The sequence below is a fragment of the Mya arenaria genome, chromosome 11 (assembly GCF_026914265.1).
Source record: "Mya arenaria isolate MELC-2E11 chromosome 11, ASM2691426v1".
Taxonomy (NCBI): domain Eukaryota; kingdom Metazoa; phylum Mollusca; class Bivalvia; order Myida; family Myidae; genus Mya; species Mya arenaria.
The window spans coordinates 774,368-794,367 of NC_069132.1; the positions used below are offsets into that span (position 1 = coordinate 774,368).

At 34.0% G+C, this 20,000-nt stretch overlaps 2 protein-coding genes across 5 annotated transcripts; one reads left to right on the plus strand and one right to left on the minus strand.

Moving 5' to 3' along the window:
• Positions 1 to 51: 51 nt before the first annotated feature.
• LOC128207303 (protein YIPF4-like) lies at positions 52 to 6,411 on the plus strand. The gene is made up of 6 exons (XM_052910144.1): positions 52 to 213; positions 2,146 to 2,311; positions 2,830 to 3,001; positions 3,350 to 3,427; positions 3,939 to 4,052; positions 4,694 to 6,411. Exons 1-6 carry the CDS (start codon positions 69 to 71, stop codon positions 4,829 to 4,831), a joined length of 813 nt encoding a protein of 270 aa, XP_052766104.1. The 5' UTR covers positions 52 to 68; the 3' UTR covers positions 4,832 to 6,411.
• Positions 6,412 to 7,332: 921 nt separating this feature from the next.
• Positions 7,333 to 18,046, minus strand: LOC128209875 (kelch-like protein 28). 4 transcript variants are annotated; one of them, XR_008257070.1, is made up of 4 exons: positions 18,005 to 18,046; positions 13,624 to 15,098; positions 9,596 to 13,173; positions 7,333 to 9,537 (listed from the first exon to the last, which is right to left on the minus strand). XR_008257070.1 is itself a non-coding variant. In XM_052914131.1 (3 exons), the coding sequence occupies exons 2-3, from the start codon at positions 15,084 to 15,086 to the stop codon at positions 12,741 to 12,743; spliced, it is 1,896 nt and encodes a 631-aa protein (XP_052770091.1). In that variant the 5' UTR covers positions 15,087 to 15,098; positions 18,005 to 18,046; the 3' UTR covers positions 7,333 to 12,740. The 4 variants fall into 4 exon arrangements, 3 of the variants coding, with proteins under 3 accessions (XP_052770091.1, XP_052770093.1, XP_052770094.1); XM_052914131.1 differs by having other exon boundaries at positions 7,333 to 13,173; XM_052914133.1 differs by lacking the exon at positions 18,005 to 18,046 and adding an exon at positions 17,828 to 17,948 and having other exon boundaries at positions 7,333 to 13,173.
• Positions 18,047 to 20,000: the final 1,954 nt, after the last annotated feature.

Consider the following 20,000-nt stretch of genomic DNA (forward strand, 5'->3'; position numbering starts at 1 on the left):
AAGAAATTTGTAACTTTTTTAAATAAGAAACAACGCCTTGGATATGTAAAGCTGACGTAAATGCCGAAATGGCAGGTTATGACAAAAGTTCCACATCACCGGCCAATTTCACCCTAGACATGGGTGATTTTGGCCAGGATCAACCGCCACCATATTCACAGACTTTCAACACATCTGAATCTAATGAATTTCAGTTCGTTCAAGGATCATCAGGTTTGAAATATGCCTTCTAAACAATTTATGAAAAATAAAAACAGTAACTTATAAATGATTTTACAATTATTTCTTCTTGTGATGAATAATCAAATTTGTGTGCTCAGACTACCTATAGCCAAATTATAATTTAATTATTTAGAAGGCCTCTTTCGAAAGTATTGCTGTTATCACATTTTGTCATGTTTATATTCAATCTGAATGTTTCTCAATATTAGAACAAGTTGTTTTATCATGAAAAACGAAATATTATAAATCAAAATTAATTAAGAGAAGAGAGTTTTCAACATATTACTGTTTACCTATTTAAACACTAATTTGATTCAAAGCCTGCTGTTTGAAATGTTAGATATTTAAAAAATGAAAGGTTGGTTGTGTCTTGTCTAAAAATGTTCATTTTTAGCAGCAGCAAGCAAAATCTATTTTTGAATGTTTTTACTCAGGCAGCATTAATGAATTTAAGAATCGATATACATTTCGCTTCTTTTGCAGAATTATTTAATGGTGTTTAAAAACAACTGATGGCCAGTAAACATTGCACCATTACAATCTTACAAAGGTCAAAAAGGAAATTATCAAATACTGAGCGATCTGAAAGGAAAAATAATACTTCAAGAAACGTCCAGATAGAAAGTTTTTAACATTGACAAGCTGATTATATACAGCGGAGACTAATTTTCACTTGAATTTCTATGAGATCAGCTGACTGAGATAAAGAAAACAATGTTTTTACCTTGTTTTTGTTCCATCTGTTTCAGTCTGACAGATGTTTTGGTCTGACAGATTTTTGTGTCTTGTCAGTCCGAATGTCTGACACTTTTAAATTTTGGGAAATCTGCCTGAGTAATTGAGGTTATACACAAGCACTTAAGCATGAGGTTATAATTTAAGTCTTGAGGGTTGTGGGTGACATTACAGTTTTGTCCCATGTTGTCAAGGACAATGTTCAATAAATAATGTGTGATATTAGTAAATAGCATTGTAATGTATATGTACGGTAGTTGTAGAATGTTTACACACATTCTACTGGTTACTGTTCTGATATGGGCGTTAATGTGAAGACGAAAACAAAGAAAATGCTCACAAACATTGTACAATGTAGCCAGTACAAATTTTGGGTCTGTCCAATCCAGCATTACTTTCTGTACTCACTGATCACTATTTCTGACTAGATTAAAGTCATTATTTCAGACGAAACATTATCATCAGGTCAAATTTATGTGATGATTATAATGACTATAATCAGATAACTGCACAGTTCAATGATAGGAACTTTTTGATAGAACTGTTGCCTTTTACGAAGCTCTTTGAAAATTTGTTTTTATTCATTAGCATCATTTTCCATTTGAAAAATAAAAAGTTTTACCAGAAGCCGTCATTTTTATTTACAACCAATGCAAAAAACCAAATTCACATTTAGTTATACTCAACTTATCTGTTACTTTCCAAATTAAAACAAAAATGTGCAGTAAATTTGTTGGTTTGGTCTGTAGTAAAACTAACATAGAGCCTTATTGTTCTTATGGATTCACCTGCTGCGGGCATCATCCACTAAATTGTCTGTGTTTCTGTCGAGAAGTTTTTGTCCGATCATCACCAAACCGAGACAATAATAATGTTATTGGGCAGAATATCTCAGCCAAGTGTAATAACCGGCCATGTTACCCCATTTCAGAGTTATGGATTCGCTAGAATTGCTTAAATTACACTAACTTTATGTTGTCTGCGCTGTAACTTGAGAAGTTTCCATCCATTCATCACTAGAACAGGGCCATATGTGTAGGGGCAGTATATCTCAGCCATGTTGCCCCAGCTCATTCAGAGTTGTGGACCTTGAATTGCTTAAATTAGTTAAAAAAAGAGATAATCATCATTCCCATGAGTGTTTCTTGTGATAGTTTGCAACTCTTGTGTTAACTATATTTTTTGCAGGGCCTGTAGAAGGTTCAATAGACACTGGAAATGGCAAGGATGAGCCTGTATCTGGTGACTATGGGGTGAAGAACAGGGGCAGGGCTGGGCAGTTCCTGGAGAGTAAGGGTTTTGGCTGGCTACTGGAGGAGGAAGAAGCAGACCAGGAAGACCTGGCCCCTCTGCTGTATGTGTAACTGGAAATCATTAAATTTTATGTTATAATATACAACTTTTTACAATAACAAATAAGCATGATGGGTACATTATGAAGACAGAAATACCAATGGGCAATAGAAGTTGGAACAATTAACGTGTAATATTGGCCAGACATTATCTTTATTTTTACATGTGGTTGATAGAAATTTATAAGTAAAACAAAAGTGATATTTCAAAGTTTCTAACAGTGCAAATATCATTTGGATATTTCTCGCTGTTTTGAAATGTTAACCAGCTCTCACCAAAAAAAACCAACAACATTTTAAAGATGTCATTTTTTAAAGGACTTTGTGTCCATAAACAATTTGGCTCATCTGGATAAATACAGTCCAAACATAATTTAATATTCTTCTAGGCATAACAAAAAATATATGTTTCAAGGTATTAAGATAAAAATAAAATTACAAAATATATTAGTTGTGACAGTTAAAGATATAATTGTATCTAAAATTAATTAATTGTTTTTTGTTGTGTTTTTTCGAACAGAGAGGAGTTAGATATAGACCTGAAGGACATATACTACAAGCTGCGATGTGTGCTATTCCCACTGCCCCAGTTAGGCTTCAACCGACATGTGGTGCGGGAAAACCCAGACTTCTGGGGACCCCTTGTTGTCATACTGCTCTATTCACTTCTCTCACTGTATGGACAGTTTAGGGTATGCTGCTGTCATTCTTACTCACAAAATAAGTTATTACCTATATCTTTGTTTATGTTTAGGTGATAAGGAATATATCTCTGTAAAATGTGCTTTCATTATTCGCTGTAAAGTACTACATTTTTTTTTAAATCAATTACAAAATATAAATATAAATACAAAACTAAACTATACATGTGTATGGAGACACAGTGTTGGTAGATGTATGATATGTAGTTTATTTTAAGCAGAATGTCAATTCTAAAAGCTACATGTATGGAATATTTTTTGTTTTTGTAGATAATTCTTAATTCTGGAAAGAATAGCCATTTTAAAGAAGAATATGATGAAAATAGGCTCTTTTTGTAGGTTGTGTCCTGGATCATCACCATCTGGATATTCGGCTCTCTCATTGTGTTTATGCTGGCCAGAGTTTTGGGAGGAGAGGTATTTACTTGAAATACCAAGCTTTGTCAATATATGTCTGATTCATATGTTAGAAAATCAATCATCTCAATGCTGTCTTGGCCATTATTGCAGAATCTTTCATCAGTCGTTATTTTTATACAATCAATGACTTGGAGTAACGGTCAATTGTCTGAGAATCTTTCATAAGACATTATTTTTCTATCGTCAATGGCTCAAGAGCAATGGTCTGGTGAACTCATTCTAACATTCAGGAAACGACTACATAACATTGCAACATTATATGAGCCAGTATATATGTAAAAATTTGACTTACCATCAAATAGTTCAATTTGCAAAATTTATAAAGGGTAGATAAGATGTTGTTCATTCATGTTCAATATTCCATCCTACAAACTACAAAACTGTGTATGTACTGGTGCAGGGAATTTTCAGAGGTTTATTGGAGAGGGCTCTAATTGTTTAGAAGGGAAGCAGTTTATTGGCCCTGCTACAAATGTACAGAGGATGATAACACTGTGTAATATTTCAGGTGAGTTACTCCCAGTGCCTCGGTGTGATCGGATACTCTGTCCTACCCCTTGTGTTGACCGGCCTTATTTTACCACTGTTTGCTGCTTTTCACTACATCGCTCACTTAATAAAGGTAAGCTTTTCATTTGAATGTCAGAAATGTTTGTTATTTGATTGTTTGTATTTCTAATAGATTCAATTCCATAGTAATGATTATGATGAATGAATGATTATGCCACTTTTGATGCTATTCTGTTATCTTGTCTTGAGTCTTTAACTTATGACCTCCATGTTATTATTGGTCATATGTTGACATTAATATCAAAGTAAACAAAATGGAAGGAGTTTCTTTTTGTGTTCATAACATGGGATGTACATGTAAACCAAATTTGTACTAGTCCCATAGTTACTTTGATATTACCTGCTCAGTTATTAATATGTTTTGTTGTTATGATATAGCAGGTAGTATTGTGTATCTTGTGGAAACTGAATTGTCCATCTTGGTGAACACCTACCTTATTCACTCTATCACTTGCACCCAGACTGTATCGAACCCTGGTAGGGTGAAGTCACTGCGCTACCTAGATGTGTTTAACTTTATATACAATGCAAAACAAGATGATAAACTCCTTGCCAATAAAAGATGCATGAAAGCAGTAAGTAAGAAGTACAATTATCGCACACTTAATAATAAGTGAATAAAACTGTACATAACACGCTTTCCTAATGTCATGAAGTTCCATATTTTCTGCTAATTAACTGTTATTATTCCAGCTACTTGGCGTGATATGGGCAGCGTTCAGTGCGGGCTCTTTGCTATGTGTTCAGGAACTCCAGCAGAAAAGACCACTGTTACTTTATCCTGTATTTCTACTCTATATTTATTTTTTCTCGCTATATACTGGAGCATAGCTCACAGAATCTCTCTTTTACAGTAAAAGATTATTTATCAGACATGGAGGTGTACTTTAAAGTATTTTATAAAAAAAAGATGCATACAATGTCCTTTATATTTCTTTGATTTTACAATTCACAAACATAAAATGTCTACATTTTATACTAAAAGGTTTGTGGAATATCATCACATCTGTATTGAAAGATTTATTTATTACTTTAACCTGTAAGAGATAAAAGAAAATTCAGATAGTAACACTATAAGATACACATCATTTTAGTATGAATGCTACTTAACTTAATAATTACTTAAAGGTTTCAAAATGCCACCATACATTGTACATGCTGAGTAATGACGATATTTTAGTAAATGTATGGTAAACTGTAGAACAAACGTGAACCAGCATGGAAACAAATTCATGCCTTTTTGTACAATCAAATGTTTTCAAAAGCAAGAACTGTGCTTAATATTAAAGAGTTACAAAATTGTGTTTGCAATTTACAACAAGTTTGTTTAAAATAACCTGTCAAGTCATTTGTTTTGAAATGAATGTATTACTAATCAGATTTAGTTTGACCAAGAGATCTTTTATGAGATGAAAATGTATATATAACGAACATGTTTTTCATAACTTGAATCCAGTGCTGGTTTCTGAATAACGCTTATGTATTATACCAGTGACCAATATATATAGCCCGAAATTCACATAACTGGGTTTTCCCATGCCGGTACACAAAAAAGGTGAATTTCAAGCTATTGAAATTCATGTAACCATATAATGACTCTATTGTTTTCAAAGTATCATGTGTATATTAAAACAGTTTAATTTTGATTGTATCAGAGGATTAGCTTAGGAAAACCAGAATATCTATAATTCCAGGCTTAAACTATTTACATTGGTCTATCAGGACCACAATACATTGATTATGTTTACTCTCTGTACAAGTATTTATCTGCTCTTTGTATTTAAGGGTCAATAGCAGATTATAATGTTCAAGCTGCTTTGTTAAAGGGTACATGTATAAACTTTGTTGGCAGTGTTTTAAGCTCGACTATGGTCACCTTCACAATGTCATCACCATTGCATCTTGATTCCCCATCATGCAAACATCTCATCATCTACCAAGTTAAATGTGATTGGTTAATATTTCATTATCATTTTCAGGAATATCGGACAATCCACTTATCTTAAGTTATCTAATACTTGATTAAACTTAATACAAACTTGGCCATTTTTGGTGTTTGAATATTTTCCTTGTACTGGTATTTTTGGAGGCACAGTTACTGGATTCCACTACTTTATAGTGTATGGCATAAGAATGAACCATGTGGTGTGATAAATACTGGAGAGTCATATATCAAGAAAAGAATGATGTTTAAAATCAATGTTTCATTCTTATTTTAGTACATGTATTGATAAAGAACAAATTGTTCTTATTGTTTGTATGCAGTGTAAACTGTGTGGGTGTAAACTCCTAGGTTATTGTATTGCTATGTAAATAATCATCATTTCTGTGATAATCATGAAATCATGTGACATTACATGTTTATGAATCATAATGTATATTTTATTTGAATAAATCATCAAATAAATCTGTTTTACTGTGTTTAAATCTGTATTTCACCTGAGCAGCAAGTGTTGTCAGTCTGTGCTAAAATTCTGTCATCAACAATAACTTGAGAACTTTGTTGTCAGAATGACCCTTGCCCTTGGGTGGTCCATTTTCAAAGTTGGTAGCAGGCAACAAAACGAAATCCCGCAAATTCCTTTTAGCAACTTATGATTTAAAAATAAATATGTTCCATATGTGAAACACTTACCAATAAGTTATCGGCTAAAGAATTTCATAAAATAAAGATTATTTTACAGATCTAAAATTGGTTTAAAATAAGGGATTAAAAATAAAATCAATTATCAGAAGTAATCGGCGAAAGTCATATTGGTTTAACCAGTATTTATTTCAGATGTTAATACATAAATCATGAGCATTGTAACTGATAACGATACCAAAATATTACAGACCAATGCTAACTAAAGTATCAACTGTTAACATTCCTCTATGGTTTCATCACTCTGGTCCATATACTAATCGAGGTAGGCATGGCATAAGATTCCATGCTGTACAGTCGAAACTCGATGGCTCGATATTCTAGGGACTGGCCAAAATACTTCGAGCCTCGAGAATATCGAGCCAAGTGGGATTGCTTACAGAATGTTATTTTTTTATTCGTTACAAAAAGTATTGTTTACGTCGTTTGTTATTGGCTACGATATCTCCGCATGAGAAGAGAAGAGTATTTATTGGACATAATTACAATTGTTAAGTTCGTAACATGACTTATTCTATACTTAGAAAATATCATTTGATTGTTTTTTTTAGAATAAAAAAAACATTTATGCGAAAACAACAAACAAGCAATTTTAAACAATGGGTAACACAAACATAGCTGATAAGTTATACCAAAATGCATAGAAATTTATAGATGGATAACAATTAGAGACAGAACTGATGGCATGTTTATTCAAGCTGTTAAACCATTTAAATTTGATAATAATTATAATACCAGTCAAGCAATTTTAATCGATTAGCGCTTTGTGGTAAATGAAGCCAAGCAATCAAATCAAGGTGTGAGATTCTTAACTGAACCCGCGAAAATGACATCGACCCAAGCAAACAAAACAATGTGTGAAATTCTTACTTGGGACCGCGAAAAAGACTTCGAGCATGGAGAAATATCGACCAAGATATCGAGCCATCTGATCAAATTTTATATGAACAAAGAGTAAAACAAAATCGGTCTTTAAATCTGGTTCGAGCCAACGAGGATATCGAGCCATGAGATATCGAGCCAACGAGTTTCGACTGTATATGCAATTTATTTCACATTTCTGTAAAGTTTCATGATTCTAGCTTTCTTGGAGACAAGCACCACACAAAATCTGTTTGCTCTGTAAGCCATATTTTCACAAAGTCAAGGGCCATACCGTAAATGACTGGGTATAAGACGATAGGGGGTATTAGACGCAGGGAAAAAAATCTGTGAAAAATCCGAGAAAAAAACTTTTAATCTATGTTTTTGGTTAAAAGACGCATAGAAAAAATGTCAAAATCGTCCGGCATTTTCAGCCACCATGTTTGTTGACAGTGATAAAAATTATTTTTTTCGTGAAAATGGCGATGGTTATCTTTAAAACCATACTGTCGAGAATGAAAAGTTATGTTATGCAAGAAATATTTTGACAGTGCCCAACTTTGCTTTTTTATATGTAAGTTTGATTATTGTTTAATTCAATTTATTATTCAAAATAATATTGAATACCGTAATTCACAAGAGTTCGGACACCTATGCAGGATTAATGTATAACTGTACGATTATTGCTTCATATAGTCTATAAGTGTGGTACAAGTTTGAAAGCTTATTGGCAGATCGTTTTACAAACATGTCATGTCGATGTTTTCTTAATCCCTTGATTGCCCTTGTTGTTTGTTTAATCCTCAAATAAATATATCACACTTCCTTTTCAACAGGCAATAAATCGTTTAGGACGGGTAGTAACTAATTAAATTGTCACAGTGGTGTATACGGTTAGGTAATCTAGCCAGGCATTGTAAAGATAAAAATCAATAATCTTCGTCTGTGAAACTTGGTAACTATGAAAGTTATGATTGATGTCCTTTGGGTGTCCGAAAATTAGGTACACAAAATAAATTATTTTGGGAAATAATTATGGGTGTCCAAATATTTAGAGTGTCCGAACTCTTAGGTGAATTACGGTAACTTTAATCAAAAAATATTTTTGTTGAAATTATAAACGTCTTACGATATACCGTATCCCGATCTTCAACTGCCGTTTTAACCCGTATATACTCGATCAATATGACGCGAGTAACATCCCTTTCTACATAAGTCTAAACAAACTCTCGGCTTGAAAATGACCTCAGAAAAAAAGTTCAAAAAATTGTTACTGGGTATTATACGCAGGCATTTTTTTGCATCAAAATCTGAGGGAAAAAAGTGCGTCTAATACCCAGTCATTTACGGTAAATCTGTACTTAATGTGAGAAGTAACACACAAAACACCAGGTGCACACCTTCACATGCTGCTTTACATTCCTGTCAACTTTCATCACTTCTTAACTTAAATATACACTCTTATTCCCACATAAGATTTACCACAATTAAAAATATTGTTTTAATATTCCAAAAAAGGATGAATAAATGTCAAAAACAATGATTATTATGACGGAAACTGAGTTTAATTTGTAAGAAATGTGCACAAAACACGGTATTTCTATGTTATGAGACTATAGTAGATCACAGTAAATCTTTTAGCATTCACCAATCATTTAATATTTTTGCGTTTTCAGCTATTTAATACACGGTTACAAGCTTGATATCAGTTATTAATATTTTCCATAAATGCACTATTTAGAAAGAAGCTTATGTGTATGAATTGATTTTGAATAAGAGTGTCACTTTAAATGAATTAACAGACAAGAAACAGAGCAGACGGCAATGACAATGTTCTCTTTTAACCACTAACTATGACCTTCACTGCACTGCATGTCTCAATGACCTTCACCTTGCACTGCATGTCTCAATGACCTCCACCTTGCACTGCATGTCTAAATGACCTTTATCTTGCACTGCATGTCTCAATGACCTTTATCTTGCACTGCATGTCTCAGTGACCTTCATCTTGCACTCATGTCTCAATGACCTTTATCTTGCACTGCATGTCTCAATGACCTTTATCTTGCACTGCATGTCTAAATGACCTTTATCTTGCACTGCATGTCTCAGTGACCTTCATCTTGCACTCATGTCTCAATGACCTTTATCTTGCACTGCATGTCTCAGTGACCTTCACCTTGCACTGCATGTCTCAATGAGATACAAATTAGTGCTACAGAGTTTAGAAATAAAACCTTCAAGATGTCACAGTTATAGAGGGAAAATTGAAAATTATGAAATTATGACCGCAAGGTAATCATAAGGATTTGCGCATGATTTGTGTATTTGGGACCGGCAGTGGTGCTCAAGTTTCGACTTATGTAGGTTTCGATCCTAATTTTGTATATATAACGCCTCGACCGATTGCCAGTTCTCAAATGACCGCCTGTTTGAACGAATGCTGTTTTACTGTATGTTGTTGCCAATAACTTCAACTACAAGGCTATCACAATACCCAGACTTTTTCAGCTAAAAAACATTTGTATCACAAACTGCACAGCACTCATGATTAATAAAGGAAATCAGACTTAAACATGGTGTTTAAACATAGTCACTCTTCATAACAACAATATGATACAAACAAAACAGACTTGGTAAAATCTTAAATAAAATGCATGTACATGTACCATACATGTCTTTTGCAATGCATCTACAATTTAACAAAGCTCTCAAAAGTAATAAAATTGTCCATTTAAATAAAGATTACACAATAACAGCACACTTTTAACATAATTATTTTTTGATTTTTTTTCTCTCTACAACAATATTACAAAAACACAAGCACATAAGAATTGTTTTTTAAGTTATGATGCTAAATAAGATTTTTAAATTACTGCCCTTGTATCACAGAAAAAGTAATACGGAAAGAAAATAATAAATGTGTTATCATAAATACAATGTACAAACATATTGAAAAGAAACTACATGTAGCTGCATAATTTAAAGCGTTCACTTTCTGTGTTTATCAAAAATGAAACCACATAAACAAAATCACAGTATTTCAGCAATAACAATACAACATAAAAACAACAAGAAAAAAACACATACAAATTATCAAGCTCTATGAAATATCAGGATTTGGGGCATAATCAACTACTATCATATCCATATTACTCAGAATGACATGGTTACTATTATTACAATATATAGAGAGACTATTCAATTTGTTTAACAATTATTTTTTTTTAAATTCATAAAAAAAAATTGTATTGAATGACCATAGAATGTGATATTTTATTTACCTCATAAATACTAATTTGATGATTTGCTGCACTCAATACAGAAGCTGATATAATGTGCACATTTTCAATTTTATTTATGATGTCACATCAAAGTTGTAACACCAGTTATATATCAAAAATGTATACCGGTAATGCTGTAATTCATGATGACACCATTATATATTATTATCATTATATATATAACAGCTAGCACAAACATCTACTTTTCTTACCATACCACTGACAACATTACAATATTAAACATGAGGGCCAAGATGGCCCTATATTGCTCACCTGAATAAACTTGAAAAAGGCCTTTTCTATAATAAATGGGCAATAACTCTCAGGTGACTACAAAGCTTTGGCTAGCCTGGAAGCCTGTATGCCACACGTGAAACTAGACTATGTCTCATATTTTAAACAGGCATATAAAACCATGAAAAGTATGTATTTGTTAAAAAAAGTACAAAAGGCCATAACTCTTACAATATTAAAGTTGGAGTTACATAATTTGTCACAAACCAGATGACCCATATTCAAATTTGAACTAAAAATCCACGAAAACACATTTCTGACAAATTTCGAGGATATCTGGGCTGAAAATATTACCTCTAGAGTGTTAACAAGGATTTTCATATTTGGGCTCTGTGACCTAGTTTTTGACCCCAGATGACCCAGATTAAAATTTGAGCTAGAAATTAACGAAACAACCTTTCTGACAAATTTCCAGGATATTTGGGCTGAATATGTCACCTCTAGAGTGTAAACTAGGTTTTTCCATATTTGGGCTCTGTGACCTAGTTTTTGACCCAAGATGACCCATATTCGAACTTGAGCTAGAAATGAACAAAACAACCTTTCTGACAAATTTCCTGGATATTTGGACTGAAAAAGTAGCCTCTAGAGTGCTAAAAATATTTTTCTATTTTGGGGTAATGTGACCTAGTTTTTCATCCCAGATGACCCATATTCGAACTCGTCTGAGTAATTACTGGGACAAACATCCTGACCAAGTTTCATGACAATTGAGACAAGAATGAGACCACTACAGTGTTAACAAACTAAGTGTGGACGTCCAACGGATGACGGACGACAGAGGACAGACATTCGTCGATCCTAATAATGTCTATGGTTAAGGTGAGCTAAAAATATTATGAAAACAGATATAGCAAAAATCAGCAAAGAGAGCTGTGATGATCGACATTGACTGGAGACAGATGAAATACATTATTACTGTACATTGAAAATAATTAGTTAATTTGCCCACCCAAACGAATGAGGAAAATACTAATGCTAAATGCAATCAAATTGCTGTATTGTATTTAAGAAGTACTATAATGTGCTTGAGGTTTTGTAGATTCAAGAAAATGAGTTGGGACTTCCAATTGTTCCTAGAAATTTGAAAGGAAGATTTGAAAAAATAAACAGAACAAAATGAATGAAAGAATGTGATAAAATGATTTTCTTTAAGAATCAAAGAACTCTTCCATACAAAAGTGCTTTTTTAGGTCAATTTTTTTTAATCTTATATGTATTCACTTAGGGAAATTGGTCAGGAAAAAATCATCTTACAGCAAAACAGTCTTCACAAAATAAATAATGTTGTAAACATAAGCATGGTACAGTTTTAAATAATAAGAGATTACATAAAGATCAACATACAGCTATTTAATTATACATGTAAATGCAATTTAATACATTTGGTGACTTTCTGATGTAAATTCATGCCATCTTCAATAACACTGCACATTGCAGATGACAATTACTGAGGATCTGATTCTGGAACAGAGTGTCCCTGGTTTTATATTCACTCACAGCTTTATGGATGATTAAAACTGGTTTTCAGCAAGAACTGGTTAATGCTTCATCATCACATTTACATAAATTATGATGAATGCTTTTAAAACTGTATATACTAGTGCTGAACAAAGAATTGTTATTTTCATTCAACTATGGCTCGCTTGTTAAGTTATACCTTCAGAAATTTTCTTGTATGTATTTTCCCAACTACACAGGTGAAGTTCCTCACATTACATAAACTGTCTTCTATTATTTCCCACTCATTTTTACCAAAGTCCAACCTGCATACTACATTGTACCAGTTATTTGGACCCTCATCCTTGAACTCAGGAATTCCACTGGCATAGAGGGCTCCGTTTATAACTGACAAACACACGTTGAAGAGATCTATGGGCAGTTCTGGACCCAGGCGCCATTGGTTGGCCTCAAGATTGTAAATCTCAACTGTCCGGAGTACCTCTCGGTTGATGGTGTATGAATCGTGCGAGTAAATCTGGCCCCCAGCCACATATATCTCGTTCCCAACCAGGCATGCCCCAAAGTTAAACCTGGGAGTCAGCATGCCAGCCAATGAGGTCCATTCCTCAGTCTCAGGGCTGTACCTGAAGCAAGTAATAATTCATAAATTTTGTTACTCCAATAATATTAAATACATGATCAAACTTCATCAATAGCATGTATCTGCTGTTCTGTAAATGTGTATTAAATAAATATAATGAGCCCCCCTTTCATTATAAACATTGTATTCAGCACCAAAATTATCATTCTAATTATAATCTAGGAAACATTTTCTCCTATAAAAATATCTTAATCATACATTTAAATTAAAACACCCTTTCATCTATTCGTCTTCTTAAACATAATTGTAAAACAAGGGCAGGAGACAAGAAATGTAATACCATTAGCTTTCATCTAGATTTCAGCTATCTCCTCAAATCCTTGTGCTATTTTCTATGACATATGTAAATGCTGCACTGTGTAATTTCATTAAATAATTATGCTTAAACCAACAAGGAATATGAACCAGATAACAATCACGACTAAAAATCTACCTGATGAGGCTGTTGTGAGCCCCTACCCCCGTTCGACCACCAAGAAGATATATGCTGTCCTTGTACACCACAGAGGAGAGATCCACGAGGGTAGTAGGCAGCATCCCCTGGTAGTTCCAGCGATTCCTCTCCACATCATAAACCTCAATTATCTCAGTGGGATGCTTGTTCTCTGTCAGACCTCCGAAGCAGTAGATCTTGCCATTTAAGCTGGCAAGGGTGAAGTTGGACTTCGGAAATAGCATGGGTGATCTTGGAAGCCACTCATTGTGGTCCATGTCAAATTGGTAGAAGTCTTTCTGCACGACATACTCCTTGTATTCTAATTCTTCAAATGAGTCATCTTCCGAGTCATCAAACAGGTGATGGTGGATGTAGTTTCCACCTCCAGCAAAGATCTGGTTGTTTTCTGTCACCACACAAGCGATATCTTCACAGTCATAGCTGCCATTTTTGCGACTTTCAGGAAACTCTTCGATGTAAAAGCCCTCCTGAGTGACTGGGTTGTAACAATTAATACATGGTCTGATACCGGTTTGTTCTACCCCACCCACAATTAGAAGACAGCTTTCTGGCCGGAACATTCCTGCCCTCAAGTTTAGACTGAAATCAAATTCACCCTCGTATTCTGCAGGAGATTCTTCAAAGTTTTTACAATGTTTAAGGAAAAGCTGGCACCTCTTGCAACTTCTCACTAGGCGGTGTTTTGACAGCCTTTCTCGAATTGTTTTTGATATCATCAATCCAAATCTTACTAATGGTAGTAATTCACAAAATTCATCCTTTCTTGATGCATAATCATGTTCTGTCCATGCAATCATTGCTTCAAGGACTGTTTCTTCCTTATCAACATTCAGTTCATCTGATAATATAAATTCAGACAATTTAATCAATGTTAGTGAGTAGAATTCTTCTGTTTTACACACTTCTATAAAGTTCTTCTCAATGAATTCCCTAGCCTTGACTTTCAATGAAATGCAGTTGTGAACTTCAGCAAAGTAGTGAATTCCCACACAATTGTGCACAGCCAAATGATTTTCCATGAAGTTAGCACAAGCTCTCACAACTGGAAGTATTTGGAATAGCGACGCCGCACTTAACAAATTCTGTGCATTAGAAATTGTAATCTTAATTTTACCAGTGTAAGCATACTCTAGAATATCTTTCATAGACCTTGAGTCAACTTCAAATATCTCAATTCTGTCCTGCTTCTTTTCCGCCAAATCCAGGGTGAACATTAAACGGAAGTAAGGACTTACAGCTGCCAGGACATTTTTGTGGCAAGAAAATTCTAAATTTCCAACGCACAAGGTGATATCTTTCAGTAGATCATCATCATAAAGTTTCTTCATTTCCTTTAGTAAAGATGACTCATGGGTGTCATTTCTATAGTTGACATAGCTCTTTATGATGCCAAGTTTTGACAAATCCAAAACACTATCTTCTTCACTTTCTTGTGCCATGTTTTATGCAGTCTAAAAAGAAAAAGAAAATAATACATAAACAAATTTTATACTCTTATTTAAAATAAAATAGGTACTAAGGTAAACCATCCCTGATACAGTCATACTATATTGACTTTAAAATAATTTTTTTTAGATATTCCACACCGGAAGATTCATAGGTGAAGAACCAAACTTCAAGACTTGCATGCAAAAAAACTCTGTAAAGAGTAACATATTTTAAAAGGTCATTACAATTCAATGAAAAGTTAAATTGTTAAGTATCAGATTTTTTGTTGCTTTGTATTGATAGATATTGAATGTAGCTTCATAAAGATACATTAAGCAAAAACATAGTAATCACAGGACAAATGTAAGTAGCAAAAAATAATCAATGAGTGATGTTCCGATGATCGATTATAATTGAAAATTGATTGGTCTGAAACCGATTGTACTATCGATAATCAGCTAATTGAGTGGAACCAATTATCAATACTTCTAGTCTGATAGTCAAACTGGAACCAATTTCCAACAGTACTGTTGATACTGATCAAATTCAGGCAAAACATCAGCATGTACCATCACTACATATCTGTTTACATTTAATTACATACTACATATAAGCTGTATTGATTTCTGCTAAGGCCTAAAAAGAGTTTATTTTGGGTAAATTTTGGGAAACCTGACCCTAACTAATAAAATCCTCCTGCCCTAGTATTTTTATTCAAAAAAAAATGTCTTCCCACCATAAACACTTTTTTTAACATAAACTGTCATTAATTTTTGACAAAATACAGCTCCTTAACAACAGCAATATATGAGTAACATTTGCAAGAAATAGCACTATTTGCAAAAAAAATGATTTTGACACTCAGACATATAGTATATTTGATCTGAATAAGATAAAATCCCTACCTAGTTATTTTGGGGATGTTACCCTAAACAAACAATTTACTTTTTTAAGCCTTTTTAGATACATAGAAACAGTTCAAAAGAGAAAAATAATCTGTGTATTAGATTCTGTAAAAAACAGTATTTTGTCTGGATTGCCTAATTTGTTTGGGTGGAGTGCTTTGATCTTACAGCACTAGTACAGCCCTTAACCTACATTCCTAGTCCTTTCATCAAACCCGAACTACATGAAGGATTTGCCATCTAAAAAAATCGTAAAATAATGCGTCAACGTACAAATGTACTATTATGTAGATTACAAACCACTGTTACTTTTTTCATTTCATGAGAAAAACCAGAAACCAAACTTGTATAGAGTTGTGATCTATAGTTATTTCTTTTGACAACATGTCTAATACTGTTAATTAATATATACTGTGCTTTTTTAGATGAAAATAACAACATTACTTCTTCAGAACTGACACAAGATAAAAGAATCTTTATTTGAAGTCGGATATACGATAAAAAGAAACATTTGCTCAATGAAGTATGTGATAACTAAATGCTAAGTACCAGGATGTGGTCCAGGATGCCCTCTCTAAGGCTCCTACGTTTACAGATTTTTGTTAACGTGTACAAGGGACATAAAAACTGAATGATTCCTTTTATTAAACGTCATAGTAAATAAATACTGCTTGAATGCATGTATATGTATACAGTAGATATCTACATGTTTATTGACTTATTGTACAAGTTGTATGGATGCATAAACATCCACTAGTATTTTAGTCTGCATGTATTAATAGTCAGTATCTGAATTGAACTTTCTGCACAAATTAATTCAATATTATTTTTTTTTCCTGATCGTTCATTCATATTTACACCGTATACATACATTTTGTGACGTCATGTTTTTTCTATTTTTATCAGGGGGTCCACTCAAAGGGATTAATGGAAAACAATAGCATAATTATTTATTTAGAAATTGGTGTTAACTATTGAACTTCATGAACAAAGCCCATTATTGTAAATCAGCATGTTATAAGAGGAAAATTATAAGTGACTGTTTATATTAAAAAAAACAAAAACAGTTTATTGTTTAAGAGATTTGTGGATGTGCTTCAAATGATTCCTCATTATCCCTGTATTTCCCCCAAATATTAAGACAATTCCCCTCTGCAGAAGTTGCACTTAACCTTCGATTGACCATCTTCTTCAAATTAAGTGAAATGGTGCCATACTTCAGACTGTTTGCCAGACGAATCTGACATCGCTAACATCACACGACAGGGAAACAACTGGGAATTTTTTTGCATGCTTTTTAATTACGTGACTGTTTCGGTTAAACAGTCTGCAATTTCGTAAACATTAATGACCGATAAACGACACGGCGCCGTTCACACTGTGACACATGTAAACGTGGGAGCCTTAGCCCTCTCTATATTTAGGATTCGGAATACTGCTTCAGATTGATACTGTGTTTAAGTCTGAGTTATGCACATACCTTTAAGTTATTATACTTTAAATTCAGTCAAATACCCGCACTCAGACTGAGAGAAAAAGAGCATAACTATCTCAAGAGATTACATATTTTTTGCTGGATCAGAACTTGGCAGTCTTCTGTCATGATGCAACATAGATTTCTTGAAAAATTAACAGAGCTCAACTTCAAAGTGAGTGAATTTTCTAAGGAGAAATGCGACATTTTACATGTACCTTTTTATTGTGTAAATCAAATGCAGTGGGTTTTACCTGAATTTAAAGGAAATGCATGGTTGTCATAAACGTGACATGGTAGTAATTGCATTTTTCGAATCTAAAGTGTTGCCTGTTTGCACCTAAATGTATAGGGAAAACTAGAAGTGTACAACCATAAGCTTTATTCCGACTTGTCCGAATTATTTCCTATCCGAATTTCATGGTAATATCTCTGGTTGGATTTCTTTACTTCTTTCCATTTTTTGTGTGTCATTTGCATTGAAAAGATATTTCCAATTCCTTAAGTATTTGTCTCAATTCAATTCAATGTTATAGCGCAAAGTAATTACCAACATAATTTCTGTTTGTTTACTGTTGTTGTTCCGATACACACAAAATTTCAATTCATTATTATATTTGCAAAAGGGCTAGAGAACACTATGTTATCTGTTGTACCTCACGAGACCAGTCACCAAAAATTGGTGTACATTGTGTATATATGTAAGCTACAGGCGGTGGTTGATATAACAACCATTAAGACCCTTCTTTGCAAACTTGAAAGGAAAATAAGTTACAATGATAAACGTTAGTCGGTTTAAAGGCTTTGTAACACGAGCTTCTTTGTACTTATTCAGTTATTGCTATCTTTCCGACTCCGTGAAAATAAATATTTTCGTTCTTATCGAAGCCTGCAAAAATGCAACGTATTTCACTCCGTGCAAAGAAACAATCCAGAGTCACTTGTTAAATATAATTGTGCCTCTTTTGGCCGATACTGTCAGCGGAACCTGAGCTGAACCTCCGCAAATCTTACCTGGAGCAACCCCCCCCCCCCCCCCCCCGTGTGTTCTTATTCTAAATTAAGTATGTTTATACGGTAATTACAATTAAGACGTGAACTCTTTTATTTGTAGCTGTTGATAGTCCGCGGCATGTATTTCATGCAAACGGCATTCCTGAAAACAGCAGACGAACTGTAGTTGATGGTAATCATGCAGGCTCTATGTGAAAACATACATGAACTCAACGCTAGTACTAAGATCATATTATCTGCAATATTGTTGCGGACTATAAACAACTACCTAGACCAACCGAATACAGACTTTGTTGATTGTGTCAACGAAATAGCAAAGAATGTCAACCACAAATAAAAAGAAGTTATACTGACGTGGTCCCATGGCTGGAGTTTGTGGATCATTCGGAATTTCATGACAGCGAGACATCTTAGTCGAGTGGGCTACATCTCAGCTATTAGAGGACTAGACTGGTGGCGCACAGGCTCGAAGATGCAATCAATCATCAAACAAGAATTTTGGCTAACGCAGACGCTTCCGCTGTACCCTAGGCGCGGGATTTCATAGGACCTAGAATGTATAGCGAAGTAGCCACTCGTGTTCCATGCTCATCTACCACCTCCAACCCCAAAATGCCATTAAAAGTGCCCATGAAATTGCCCCAAAAGAGGCCTTCACACAGCCACAGGAACAATCAACACACTCAGAGGAAAGGACGGCGTAATTTTGATCAAGGTAATCTTTATCAACGCATCAGGTTTTGCCGCTGAATTCTGCTATAGTAATTATGTGGGAAAACTTGCTTTAATTTCCGGAAGGCAACTCTCCGATCGCATCTTTATGAATGTTTCTGCAATAAACAATGGTAGCGTTTCCAAATTTTAAGAAAAGAAAAAATAAACGCAGCGATCGCCAAATCTTTCACATATTCCATTGAATTTAATTATTTGCATACTAATTAAATATCATTATGTACACGGTACAGAAGAGCAAGGGCTGTACAGAAACCAAATGTGTTTTAAATTGCTTATTGTTTGACTTGTACATTTATTTGAGCTATTTTTGATGTATCTTTCTCTGTATGGGTTTTTATGAGTATATAGTTCACACATAATTATATGTTACTTATGTAGTATGTATGTATTTAAAAATACTGTGAATTAAGCTGTTAAATGTTGTTATTATTATAAATTTAAGTAGTAGTAGTGGTAGTGGTAGTGGTAGTAATGGTATTAGTATTATTGGTATTAGTATTAGTATTATTATAACCTTTTATAACCTGATATGATAAATGGTCCGTTCCGACCACTCGTTTATGCCCAACCAAGATGAGTCCCAGCGCGGAATTTTGGGTGCATTGGCGATTGAGCATCCCTGATCAGCAAGAAGGATTTTATTTTTAAATCCCTGCTCCTGATACGGGGGTATAGATAACAAAATCCGCAATTTGTCTACTGAGTCGAGCGCAAAAACACTGAAACGTGCGCAAAAAAAGTTGAAGCGGTATGGCCTGAGTATCACACACATCCAACGCGAAGGATGGGCACAACAT